The sequence below is a fragment of the Bufo bufo genome, chromosome 1 (assembly GCF_905171765.1).
Source record: "Bufo bufo chromosome 1, aBufBuf1.1, whole genome shotgun sequence".
In the NCBI taxonomy this organism is placed as follows: Eukaryota; Metazoa; Chordata; class Amphibia; order Anura; family Bufonidae; genus Bufo; species Bufo bufo.
The window spans coordinates 531,877,761-531,892,092 of NC_053389.1; the positions used below are offsets into that span (position 1 = coordinate 531,877,761).

Here is a 14,332-nt window from a genome sequence, read left to right on the forward strand (position 1 = left end):
CCCTTTCACACGAGTTGGATACGGATGCGTTCAATGAAACTCGCACCATTTTGCAAGCAAGTTCACAGAATTTTGTCTGTTTTTTTAAGCGCGGGTGCAATGTGTTTTGATGTGTTTTTCACGCGCGTGATAAAAAACTGAAGCTTTACAAACAATGTCTCTTAGCAACCATCAGTGAAAAACACATTGAATCCGCACTTGCCTCCGGATGCAATGCGTTTTTCACTGAAGCCCCATTTATTTCTGTGCGGCCAGGGCTGCGTGAAAAACACAGAATATAGAACATGCTGCGTTTTTTCACGCAACGCAGAACTGATGCGTGGAAAAAGAAACGCTGATGTACACAGACCCATTGAAATGAATGGGTCAGGATTCAGTGCGGGTGCTATGCGTTCACGTCACACATTGCACCCGCGGAGAAAACTCGCTCGTGTGAAAGGGGCCTATAACTAGTTAGTCCTCATTCACTTGAAATGCCTAAAGCTATGAACAGCAGGAATGCTCGGCTTAGAATGGCTGTTTATCTAAACTAAGACTTGAACTGTGACTGTAGTACGCAGTGGTGATGTACTTTTTTTTTATTTATTCAGTGGAGGAAGAAATATCACCATTTCTGGGATAGGATTTAATCTTGTGCAGCATTTCAGCATGATGGCCACATTGCAAACAAGAAGAGAGAAAAGAGAACTGGAGGATCATGGCTGGCATATAGTAAGTATTAGGGTACTTTCACACTTGCGCTGTGAGGATCCGGCAGGTTGCTGGAACTGCCTGCCGTATCTGGAAATCCGTATGCAAACGGATATCATTTGTAGACTGATCCAGATGCGGATCAGTCTGACAAATGCATTGAAATCCTGGATCCGTCTCTCCGGTGTCATCTGGAAAAACGGATCCAGTATTTATTTTTTTCGCATTTTAAAGGTCTGCGCATGTGCAGACCGGGAAACCGGATCCGGTTTTACGGAACACTTGGTACCGGATCCGGCAATAATAAATTTTAATGGAAATTAATGCGGATCCGGCATTCCGGCAAGTGTTTTGCCGGAGAAAATACCGCACCATTCTGTGGTATTTTTTTTCCGGCCAAATACTGTTGGAGGGACTGAACTGAATGCGTTTTGGACTTTTCCACATTTTTGCACGTTACAACAATAAACTTAAAGGTATTTTATTGGGATTTTATACGATAGACCAACACAAAGTAGTAACTATGTGTGAAGTGGAAAGATAATGATACATGGTTTTCAAAATAGTTAATAAATAAAAATCTCAAAGGTGTGGTGTGCATTAGTATTCAGCCCCCCTTAGGGTACTTTCACACTTGCGTTGTTTGATTCCGGCAGGCAGTTCCGTTGCCTGAACTGACTGCCTGATCAGGCAAACTGTATGCAAACGGATGTCATTTTTTCTGACTGATCAGGCATTTTTTAGACTGATCAGGATCCTGATCAGTCAGAAAAATGCATTGCAATACCAGATCCGTTTTTCCGGTGTCATCAGGCAAAACGGATCCTTTTTCTTTTTCTTCTCATTTTTAAAGGTCTGCGCATGCGCAGACCGGAAGGACGGATCCGGTATTTTGAATGCACTAATACATTCCTATGGAAAAAAACGCCGGATCCGGAGATAAAACCGTAGCATGCTACGGTTTTCTCTTTTGCCTGATCAGTCAAAATGACTGAACCGAAGACATCCTGATGCATCCTGAACGGAATGCTCTCCATTCAGAATGCATGAGGATTATACCTGATCAGTTCTTTTCCGGTATAGAACCCCTGTGACGGAACTCTATGCCGGAAAAGAAAAACGCTAATGTGAAAGTAGCCTAAGTCAATATTTTGTAGGACCACCTTTTACTGCAATTAGAGCTGCAAGTCTTTTGGGGTATGTCTCTATCAGCTATCTGCACATCTAGAGGCTGACATTTTTGCCCATTCTTCTTTACAAAATAGCTCAAGCTTAGGCTACTTTCACACTGGCGTTTCTGGGTCCGCTTGTGAGATCCGTTTCAGGGCTCTCACAAGCAGCCCAAAACGGATCAGTTCAGCCCCAATGCATTTTGAATGGATAAGGATCCGTTCAGAATGCATCAATTTGGCTGCGTTTGGTCTCCGTTGCGTTTTTTAGACTGTCACTAAAACACAGCTTGCAGCGTTTTGGTGACCGTCTGACTATGCGGAGCCAAACGGATCCGTCCCGACTTACAATGTAAGTCAATGGGGACGGATCCGTTTTTCACTGACACAATATGGTGCAATTGAAAACGGATCCGCCCCCCATTGACTTTCAATGTAAGTCAAGATGGATACGTTTTGACTTAGACTTTTTTTTTTTAATGAATAATGCAAACGGATCCGTTCTGAACGGATACAAGCATTTGCATTATACCAGACGGATCCGCACCAAACGCGAGTGTGAAAGTAGCCTTAGTCAGATTGGATGTAGAGCGTCTGTGAACAGCAATTTTCTTGCCACAGATTCTCAATGGGATTTAGGTCAGGACGTTGATTATGCCATTCTAATTCATGACTATGCTTTTATCTAAACCATTCCATTGTAGCTCTGGCTGTATGTTTAGGAACCTCCTCAAGTCTTTTGCAGCCTTTACCCGGTTTTCCTCCAGGATTGTGTTTCACTCCCTCCATCTTCCCATCAACTCTCACCAGCTTTTCCCTGTCTGAGCTGAAGATGGTGTGTTCAGGGTGATGTGCAGTGTTAGATTTCTGCCGCCCATTTTTGCTTTTAGGCCAAAGTTCTTCTTTGGTGTTATCTAACCAGAGCACCTTCTTCCATGTGTTTGCTGTGTCCCCTACATGGCTTGTGGAAAAATTGCAAATGGCTTTCTTCTTGCCACTCTTCCATAAAGGGCAGTTTTGTGGAGTTCATGGCTAATCGTTGTCCTATAGACAGATTCTCCCACCTGAGCTGTGGATCACTGCAGCTCCTCCAGAGAGACCATGGGCCTCATGCCTGCGTCTCCAATTAGTGCTGTCAGTTTAGGCTACTTTCACACTAGCGTTCGGGTGTCCGCTCGTGCGCACCGTTTGAAGGGGCTCACGAGCGGCCCCGAACGCATCCGTCTGGCCGCAATGCATTCTCAGTGGAGGCGGATCCACTGAGAATGCATCCGCCTGCCAGCGTTCAGCCTCCGCTCCGCTCAGTGAGCGGACACCTGAACGCTGCTTGCAGCGTTCGGGTGTCCGCCTGGCCGTGCGGAGGCGAGCGGATCCGTCCAGACTTACAATGTAAGTCAATGGGGACGGATCCGCTTGAAGATGACACAATATGGCTCAATCTTCAAGCGGATCCGTTCCCCATTGACTTTCAATGTAAAGTCTGAACGGATCCGCTCAGACAACTTTCACACTTAGAAAATTTTCTAAGTTTTAATGCAGACGCATCCGTTCTGAACGGATGCGAACGTCTGCATTATCGGAGCGGATCCGTCTGATGAAACATCAGACGGATCCGCTCCGAACGCTAGTGTGAAAGTAGCCTTAGGTGGACGGCCATGTCTTGTTAGGTTTGCCGTTGTGCCATACTCCTTCCATTTTCGTATGATGGATTGAACAGTGCTCTCTGAGATATTCAGAGCTTGGGATATTTTTTAGAACGCTGCATTACTCTTCTCTACAACTTTATCCCTTCATTAATGAGGCACGAAGCAGAGTTTCGTATTTTGATATAGTAATTTCTGCAAATAAATGCATTGCTACAACTTTGGAAAGGCCTCCGCGGAGCCCATACATTTTACAGTTTGACAGTGCCCATATTCTTAATAAAGTTTTTAAAAGAATCTGGTTCGTATACAGCAATCCGAACCTGATTTGTATCGGCTGTCTCCGGCGATCCCATAGAAATGAATGGATCCGCTCTGTCTATTTCAGGGGGCCTCCACTGGGTACAAGGACCCCGTTCCCATGATTGGTGGGGTCCAAGAGATGGGACCCTCAACAATTTGATAATTATCCCCTATACTGTGAATACGTTTTTATAACTGGAATTCCCCTTTAATCCACATCCCCCATAGTCATTTCACTGCCAAAAATGGAAGAGATCAGCTGGAGATTAACTCCTGTTTTGTCGTCTGGATTTTTAAAAGCCTATTTGTTTCAGAAAATGCAGGAAGTTCTGCACATTACAAAACACTGGGGCAAGATTATTTGCTGTTTTCTTGTATGATTAATTTTTTGATTTTTCGTGTTGGTTTAAGTATTCATGCAGTTTTTCTGTGGTTTGTGTTTTGTTAGTATATTCTGCATTTGGTTCAGTTTACCTGTTTGTTAACAAGCCTACTGTTATTCTGGAAACAAGAGCTGGTCATTTATCAGCTATCCTCCACACGGTGAAAGAAGCATTGTTTGAAACCGGTTTTATATACAGTATACCAAAACGTGGCTAAGGCTACTTTCACACCTGCGTTCAGGTGTCCGCTCGTGAGCTCCGTTTGAAGGGGCTTACGAGCGGCCCCGAACGCATCCGTCCAGCCCTAATGCATTCTCAGTGGACGTGGATCCGCTCAGAATGCATCAGTCTGCCAGCGTTCAGCCTCCGCTCCGCTCAGTGAGCGGACACCTGAACGCTGCTTGCAGCGTTCGGGTGTCCGCCTGGCCGTGCGGAGGCGAGCGGATCCGTCCAGACTTATAATGGAAGTCAATGGGGACAGATCCGCTTGAAGATGACACCATATGGCTCAATCTTCAAACGGATCCGTCCCCCATTGACTTTCAATGTAAAGTCTGAACGGATCCGCTCAGGCTACTTTCAGACTTAGAAAATTTTCTAAGTTATAATGCAGACGGATCCGTTCTGAACGGATGCAAACGTCTGCATTATAGGAGCGGATCTGTCTGATGAAACATCAGACGGATCCGCTCCGAACGCTAGTGTGAAAGTAGCCTAAATGAGGTCTGTTTTACTAGTACCCAGGGCTGGCATCGTTCTGGTCGTCGATACGTTTTACTGTGCTCTATTAACTGTGTATAAATGTCAGTTATCCATAGTATGTTATTTGAGAGGTCAGCAGTTTTCTCACTTTATTCTTAACAGATAGAAAAGGAAGACATCCTTGAGAAAGTTGATGACACCGTAATAATATTCTCCTCTCCTCAAGTACCGGAAAATTACCAGAACTCGGAGGTTATTGTAGTGATTCAAATGGATGGGTTTGTGACACCTCTGCAGACAACTGATCTCTCTTTCAATTATCTCCATGATCCTACTTTTGATAACTTCACAGATGGGATCAAAAAACAAGTGAACAATCTCATAAATGCCAAGGTAACTATACTGAATACCTTGCTGATGGTGTGGATATGGTAAGCTTGTCTGCATTTGATCCTTGTGAAGTCCTCGCTTGTGTGGCTTAGTTGTTGAGGGCAAGTGTTCTATCATTACTATTTTATTTTATTTTTTTAAAACGTATATTACATTTCACTTCAACATTGGGTCAAATTAAGGTGAATAAAAAAGATTTCCAGGCCAAGAACGTGAACATGTTAACTAATTTGCTTATACTGCCCTCTAGTGTCTATTGACTTTTTTAACTATGTAAATTATCGTAAGCTAACCAATGGCAAATTCCATTCTTCTAGAAAGAACATTTTCCTTGGTCATAAATGTATAATTGAAGATGCTTAGAAGGCTTATTGTAGACTAGCCACCCATTCTGTCTCACTTGATGCGTAACCGCATCCAAAATGTACCCCAAAAAAAGGCAAACATTTGTCTACATTTTTATGACAGTATTGCAGTTTATGTATTGGTTTATTCACTTTCTGTTCTTGGTATTTAGGGCAATAACCTCAATTCCGCAATGACCATAGAAGAGGCAAAAGCTTTTGTTGGTGAAGGCGTTTGCAAGATAAATACTTTAACTGCAACAGACTTGTACTGTGTTCCACCTGAAGAACAACCTCCGCCCAGAAAGCGCCATAAGAGAGACACCACAGACAACTTGCCAGAGTTCACGGTATGGACATCATTGGGGTCTTTTATCGAACTGGTGTATAGTAGAACTGGCTTAGTTGCCCATCGCAACCAATCAGATTCCGCCTTTCATTTTCCAAAGGATCTTTCCAAAATGAAAGGTGGAATCTGATTGGTTGCTATGGACAACTAAGCCAGTTCTACTTTACACCAGTTTGATAAATGACCATACATGTTTGCTCGGGTATCTTTTCCCCTCTCATGTTGCCATCTGGTTACTGTAAATTCTTTCCCCAGTAAAGGTGGGCTGTGAAATGGTGGGATTTTGTTTTTAAATGTTTAACATTTTTGTCTTGCATAGGTTAAATTTGGAAACCGAGAATGGATACTGGGAAAAGTAGAATATGGACAGTCCCCAGCAATTCCCTTACACATAATTATTCCAGTAGTGCTCATACCAATGATCCTAATCATTGTCATAGCTGTCTACTTCTATAGGTATGTAGTGCCTCAAGTTGACCTAATACAAGTATGGATATAATAACCTGAATGTGCGTGACCACCTTGGTAGTCTGTATGCGGCTTGTGATACAATGAACTGCAATCCTAAAGGGGTTTACGGTTATAATTCTATAGCCTGCCGCTGGTAAAAGAAAGACCGGGGGAACATGGAGCAGGTAAGTGTGAAACTTCTTCTACAGGCGGTATGCTGCTGAGGGGGATTACTTAAAGGGGTTGTCTCACTTCAGCTAATGACATTTATCATGTAGACAAAGTTACTACAAGACACTTACTAATGTACTGTGATTGTATTGCTTCCTTTGCTGACTGAATTCATTTTTCTATCACATTATACACTGCTCGTTTACATGCTTACGACCACGCTGTAGTCCAGCAGCAGTGGCTGTGCTTGCACACTATGCAGTCTGGGCCACCAGAGAAGCTGGCATTTTTTTCCTATAGTGTCCAAACATGACCACTGCCGCTGGATTGCAGGGTGGTCGTAACCATGGAAATGAGCGGCGTAAAAATTGATGGAAAAATGAATTGAGCCAGCAAAGGAAGCGATATGGGTAATAAAAATATATTAGTATGTGGCTTGTATTAACTTTCTCTACGTAATAATTGCCACTTGCTGAAGTGGCAAAACCCCTTTAAGATATTTATAACTGGAAAACCCCTTTAAAAGGAACCTGTCACCACAAAATGCAGTGCAATCTGCAGACGGCTTGTTATACAGCAGGAGGAGCTGAGCAGATTGATATATAGTCTTATGGGAAAAGATTCAGTATAACTTGTTCTGTCAGTGGACAATACAGCGTGCATGACATTAACCCCTTTCAGATGCAGTGATTTAAAAAAAAAAAAAAATATTCACTTTCCTTTTTTGCACCATGCTTTCCATGAGCCATATCTTTATTATTTTTCCGTTCACTTTTATTTTTTGCAGAACAAGTTGTACTTTTTAATGGCACCATTTAATATTGCATATTATGTAGTGGCAGGCTGGGAAAAGATTTTAAACTGGGTAGAATTGGAAAAAATAATGAAATTCTGCCGCATGGGTTTTATTTTTACAGTGTTCCCTATGCGATAAAAATGACGTTAATCTCATTCTGCTGGTCAGCACGATTACAGCAAATCAAATTTTTATAGTTTTTATTGTTTTAATCCTTAAAAAAATAAAAATAAAAAATAAAAACTTTGAAAAGAATACTTTTTCTTTGCATCTTCCGAATATGACCTCATATGTTTTTTATATTCATATCTGCGGAGCTGTGTGAGGGCTCATTTTTTGCAGGGTGATTATTTTGATCACCTTTTCTTTTCTTTTTTTTTTTTTCTTTTTTATATTTTTGGGAGGTAAAGCAACCAAAAAATGGCACGTGTAGAAATGCACTATAGTAGACTCTTGCAAAACATTTTGAAATACATTATAATAGTTTAAAGGGGTTGTCTGCATTTGTAATATTGATGACTTACGGCTCATGCACACAAACATATTTTCTTTCTGTGTCCATTCCGGTTTTTTTGCAGACCGTATGCGGAACCATTCATTTCAATGCTTCGGCAAAACAAAGAAAGTTACTCTGTGTGTGTTCCGTTTCCGTATGTCCGTTCCGCAAAAAGATAGAACATGTCTTATTATTGTCCGCATTACGGACAAGGATAGGACTTTTCTATTAGGGGCCAGCTGTTCCGTTCCGCAAAATATTGAATGTACGTGGAGGTCATCCGTATTTTTGGAGGATCTGTGGTCATAAATATCAGATCAGCGGGGGGCAAATGCCAGCACCCCTGCCGATCAAATCCAACAAGTGAGTACTCTGCCTATGAAAGGCTTGTGTGAATCGACCTTTGGATCATAGATCCGAAATCGATTTGTTCAAAAACTTTAATATTAATGCTGTTTCCATACAGCGTTAAAATGTATTTGCTCTGTGGAGCCAAACCTCGTCTCACCCAAAGTCGCACAAGACTTCAGTGAATTACTACTGTATTCCTATCTGCATATTTAAAAACCTTTTTAAAATAGGAATCTAAAGTTGGCTGAACAGCTCCAGCACATGCCCATGAGTCCTCAATATTCATGAGCTCTTGGCTTTGCCTGTCCATCAGAGGCAGGTGGGCGGGGAGAGCCGTGAGCTCATGAATATGGGGACTCATTGGCATGTGCTGGATCTATTCGGATTTAAAACTGAGGGCAGCAGAAAACTAGTGACAGATTCCTTTTAAAATCCTCCTGTTTTTGCTCTAAGCCTAATTACAGGCACCCTTTCTTGGTCTGTTCAGATGACTTTACAATGCAATATACACCTACTGTATATATTGATAACACTGAATCCACCATATACAGTAGGTGATATCACAGCCCTGCTACTTCTTTCATGCACAATGATCTCTGTCTGGAAACTGCCATAGACGTCAGTCTGTGTTAACAGCTCAGGCAAGATGGCAGCCGCCATAGTCATGTTCAGGAAACAGAATAAACAATCCTAAAATGAAATCAGATCCTAAAAAAAAAATTGTGTCCGAGACTAGCTGGTTTAAATTGGCAGAAAAAAATGACAGGCGACACATTCCCTTTACACCTGAAAGTCAAAATGAGCTGTTGTTTTGGCTGCACTGGAATGGTAATAGATCACAGCAGATCCTGTTCCTGTTGAGTCCTTAGCGTTTGTGTCTGATGTTTGATATTTTGTCCAAAGGAGGAAAAGTCAGCAGGCAGAGCGAGAATATGAAAAAGTTAAACTGCAACTAGAAGGACTAGAAGAAAGTGTCCGAGACCGCTGCAAGAAGGAATTCACAGGTAAACCAATAGTATCTGGTTGTGGAAAGACTCTGTATAGTTACAAATGGAAAGATATGCAAGAAAGGCAGCCCAAAGGCTCATGCACGCAAACGTATTTTCTTTCTGTATCCAACCGTCTGCGGAACCATTCATTTCAATTGGTCCGCAAGAAAAGGAAGTTACTCCGTGTCCATTCCGTTTCCGTATGGCCGTTCCACACTACGGACAAGGATAGTACTGTTCTATTAGGGGCCGTCTGTTCCGCAAAATACATACGGTCGTGTGCATGAGCCCTAATGTTGAGATGTCCGCTCTGATCCCAGTAACCCTGCTTCCACATAGACTTGCATGTGTCAGTGACATGTATGGTTCATTTCAATTTGAGCCCCATTCTCGTCATGGCCTATGTGTGACTGGCTTGGCTTTTAAAATGAGTCAATCAACCAGCCACCTACAAACATATCACAACACATCGAGGGGAGAAGGTGCTGAGGCTGCCGCTGACATCTTGACATTGGGGCCCCTGTTAGAGTTATTTAGGTTTTTAAACGTTTTAAACGTTCTCTGTTTCAATTCATTTTATCCTTTATTATGAAAAGATGTGAAAAAAGTAATGTTTGTCGCTTGCATGTTTCTATTTTGGATGTATTTACATTTTTGTATCTTTTGGATGTATCCAAAATGTATCCATTTTATTTCCTTAGATCTAATGATAGAGATGGAAGACCAAACAAATGACCATAATGAAACTGGAATTCCGTTTCTGGATTACAAAATGTACACTGACAGAGTATTCTTCTGGCCGTCCAAAGATGGGGAGAAAGATGTAATGATCACTGGGAAACTTGATATTCCAGAAGCAAGGAGACAAACCGTAGAGCAGGCACTGAACCAGTTTTCAAACCTACTGAACAGCAAATCATTTCTCACAATTGTGAGTTCATTGCTGGTTTTTGTCCCTCTATTCCAATCGCCCTGATTAGAAGTTTCAAACACTCTCTTGTTCATATATCACTCTCGTTCTTTACTTCCAATGTCTAGGTTCATACCTGCGGTGGTTTTCAATTTTCTGTTCCATATATGCACATAAAAAAATAAAGCAATGGAAGCCCAGTTCTGGTTTCCATCATTCTGCTGCATGCAGTGGCAGTTTGTCCTCTTTTGGCAGAATCTGTGATTGAGGCTCCGAACAGAAACTCTGCTGCAGATGTGAACCTAGCCATAATGCTGACTAGTCCATTGTACTCTGTAATCCTTCTTTCTTTCTTTTTTTTTGCTTTAAAAACTAAATTTTTTGAATTCACAAAAAAATGTTTCATCTGCAAATTGATAGCTTTCATGAATACCTTCTACAGAAATACTATTTGATAATGACCTACTTTATGTTAACAACTTTTCCTCTGGGGCACTAACAGTATCAAAAAACTGAACTCTATATTATATCATAGTAATTGCTTTTATTGTTTCTTAGTTTATTCACACGCTGGAAAACCAGAGGGACTTTTCTGCCAGGGAGAAGCTTTATTTTGCCTCCTTGCTTACAGTTGCCTTGCATGGAAAGCTGGAGTACTACACAGATATCATGAGAACCTTGTTTGTGGAGCTGATGGAGCAGTATGTGGCCAAGAATCCCAAATTGATGCTTCGAAGGTAAAGCAAACTATACTAGTTTTACAGTTACTGAGAAGATAGCCTGATCCAAATTCACAGCATCATAGATCCCTGTGTGTGAATGTAGCATAAGGCACGAAAAACTCCTTTAACCACCTGTTTTGCCTGAGTCCAGCTCGGGCAGTGGGAAAAGTTGCTAACTGGAGGGGGGAGGGCTGCTTCAGATGCTACTATCTCCTGAATGATAGCAGCTAAAAACTGATCTTGTTTGGAAGCTGATAATCCAGGCTTTCATACAAGACCAAAATGACAGCTAAAGTCCAACAGAGGAGAAATCACTGTTAGAAATCGAGTCTGGAATAATCGCAGGTAAAACCTGCTTTTACTTTCACTTTCAGCTGCATTCACAGCATCCCGATTTCTATCAGTGATATCTTCCCATGTCCTGAACATTTTGCTGTCATTCTGGTATTGGAATGCCAGCTTTCAAACAAGACCAGTTGCATGTTTCTAGCTGCTACCATTTAGGACAGTGGTGCCCAACGATTTTTCGTCTGAGGGCCGCACTTGACATGGTATAAATTTCGCGGGCCAGAACCAGGTATCTTTGCCAGAAAGAAATGCAAGCACTGTGAGGGGGCACGTGTGAGCATTACTACTGTGAAGGGGCAAATATATGGGCATTTTTACTGTGAAGGGGCACATATGGGCATTTTTACTGTGAAGGGGCACATATGGGCATTTTTACTGTGAAGCGGCACATATGGGCATTTTTACTGTGAAGGGGCACATACGGGCATTTTTACTGTAAAGGGGGCGCATCTGGGCATTACCCCTGTGCAAGGGGGCGCATCTGGGCATTACCCCTGTGCAAGGGGGCACATCTGGGCATTACCCCTGTGCAAGGGGGCACATCTGGGCATTACCCCTGTGCAAGGGGGCACATCTGGGCATTTCCCCTGTGCAAGGGGGAACATCTCTGGACATAGCAAGACTAAGGAGTGGAATGCAGGAAACTCTCTCTAGAAATGCCTTGTGATGCAATATTATGAGTCCTCTCTCCCTCATTAATATTGCTAAGCGCGTTCTGAGGAGCGGCCCACACGGCCACTAGACATAGTGATCACATATTAATAAATAGGCTCAGGTCCAATCACTTCCACTACCACGCCTCGCCAGTCACATCCTTCATAGACCTTCTGCTCCCATCAGACTCGTCCTCATCTTCTCCTTGAACGTGCTCTGATGCCTGGCTGAGAGTCCAGAGGGGGTCTGTGTAGGTGGGTGGGTTGGTTTCATTTTTTGCCTCCTCTGTGTATATAGATGTCCATTTTGCCCCCTCTGCATATATATATATGTCCATTTTGCCTCCTCTGCATATATATATATGTCCATTTTGCCCCCTCTGCATATATATATATATATATATATCCATTTTGCCCCCTCTGTATACATTTCATTTTTTGCCCCCTCTGTATATATTTAATTTTTTTTTATTTTATTTTTTATTTTTATTTTTTTTGCGTTTTGCCCATATATATTTCATGATTTTGCCCCCGGGCCAGGCCCCTATGAAGGATTTAGTGCCAGTGCCATGCCGGCGTGCCACCGTGCCGCACTGCCAGGTGCCCCCCTGTGAGTATAAAGCCGGCGGTGTGTGCACATTTACACATACAAAAAAAATATTTAAATACTTACCTACTCTGCTTCGCTCCCGCCGTCTTGTTCTCGCACAATCCAGTCATTCAGCGTGTGCCGAGGGCCCGCGTGATCCCGCGAGACCCAGCGTTGATGGGTGGGGGTGGAGCCGGGGGTGGTGGTTAGGTTACTTATCTAACTGGGCAGTGCTTTGCCGCCGGCCAGGCCCGACCCGACTGGCCATTAAACCATTAAAAGCATTTGCGCCGCAAAACTGATAGTACTGCAACTGTGTGCAAGCACGGGGGCCGCATGACACATCTTTGCGGGCCATAGGTTGGGCATCACTGATTTAGGAGAAAGCAGCATCTAAAGCAGCCCTCCAGTTAGCTACTTTTCCCATTGCTGGAGCTGGACTAGGGCAAACAAGTTAGGTGGTTAAAAAGAGAAGCAGTCACCACAAAATGCAGCACAGTCAGCAGGCGGCATGTTATGGAGCAGGAGGAGCTGAGCAGACTGATATATAGTTTTATGGGAAATTATTCAATAAAACTTGTCATTTATACATTATACATATCTTCATTGGAGGCAGACCACGTGATTGCTGCAGGGCATAAAGGAAGGAGGGGCTATGTACTGAACTTCCTCTCTACCTGACATGAAAGTACTGCATTGTTATGCAGCTGCCACTTGGTGAGATTATTACAGTAACTATATGCACAGAGCTTCCCCCAGTGTTTGCTACAGCAAACAGTTTTGTAGTATATTATGTGAAGGGAGACTTAAAGCTGTATGGGGGAGATTTAGCAATGTCAGTAGTTTTGTGTAAATATATTCAAAAATACGCTCAAAACAGAAGTTGGATAGACATTGGGTAAAGTCGGTGAGGCCAAGGACAATTTCTTTTCCTTACAATTTTTTTAATAAAAATTTCTACAGCTCAATAAAAAGAAACACAAAACATAAATTCATCAAAAATCTGGGGCGTTACGCTTTGCTGTGCTGCAGCCTATACTAAATTTTGTTATGAGACCGTGTGAGATTTGTGTACAGCTCTGATGTTTCTGACTTAAAGGGGTTGTCCAAGTTATTTTTTTATTCTTTCTATGTTTCTAACTAGGCAAATGTAACAGCTTTCCAATTAACTCACTTTATCTCCAGTGGCTGGTTTCTCAGATTTCACTGAGGGTCACATGACCTGTAATGTCAGCTTCTCTCCCTGCTCTGATAATGTTGGTGCACAAGCCTGAGAGATCTGTACAGGAGATGTCACTGTGCTGGCCACGCCCCCCTGCACTGCTGGCTGCTGCTTATTACTCTCTCCCAGGATTCTTAACCCCTTCAGCTGCACAGACTCAGGGCTGAAGTGTTTACTGTGTAGCTGCAGGCAACGAGGAGACAAATGCTGGTCACAGGAGTTGATAGAGAAGTTCTGCAGAGCATTGCAGGTAGGGGGAAGATCCTGTGTGTATTAGCAGTGTCATTGTACAGCTAGGACTTGTAGTTCTATGCATACAACATGCTGCTGAGTCTCTCAGCAGGCAGACGTGTCACTCAGAGAAGTACTTGTATTCACTCCCTTAGCAGTGCAGGGGGAGGGGCAGAGATTGTTTTTATTGCAAGTAAACAAAGGGCCAGAAGAGAACCAGGGAAATGAGGAAATAGATTTTTTTTTTTGCCTAAAACTTGCTAAGCTCAGTTATATATCGCTGACCATCAGATTTACAGTGCTATATCCTTTTTTTCCATAACTCGGACAACCCCTTTAAGTTGTACACTGGTCTATTAGTTATTGATGGTAATCTCTGTGTAAGTGGGCATACACAGATAGCTGTCAGTCACTGATAGCTGTACACGGGA

General features: G+C 42.6%; 1 protein-coding gene across 3 annotated transcripts in view; it reads left to right on the forward strand.

The window, feature by feature from the left end:
- PLXNB2 (plexin B2) overlaps positions 1–14,332 on the forward strand; it is a 234,377-nt gene that overhangs the window by 203,617 nt on the left and 16,428 nt on the right. For all 3 annotated transcript variants that reach the window (XM_040411954.1, XM_040411944.1, XM_040411961.1), the window contains 7 exons: positions 591–711; positions 5,053–5,283; positions 5,798–5,974; positions 6,293–6,429; positions 9,141–9,241; positions 9,928–10,157; positions 10,695–10,873. In XM_040411954.1, coding sequence (XP_040267888.1) covers positions 591–711; positions 5,053–5,283; positions 5,798–5,974; positions 6,293–6,429; positions 9,141–9,241; positions 9,928–10,157; positions 10,695–10,873 — 1,176 coding nt within the window. The remainder of the gene's footprint in view (positions 1–590; positions 712–5,052; positions 5,284–5,797; positions 5,975–6,292; positions 6,430–9,140; positions 9,242–9,927; positions 10,158–10,694; positions 10,874–14,332) is intronic.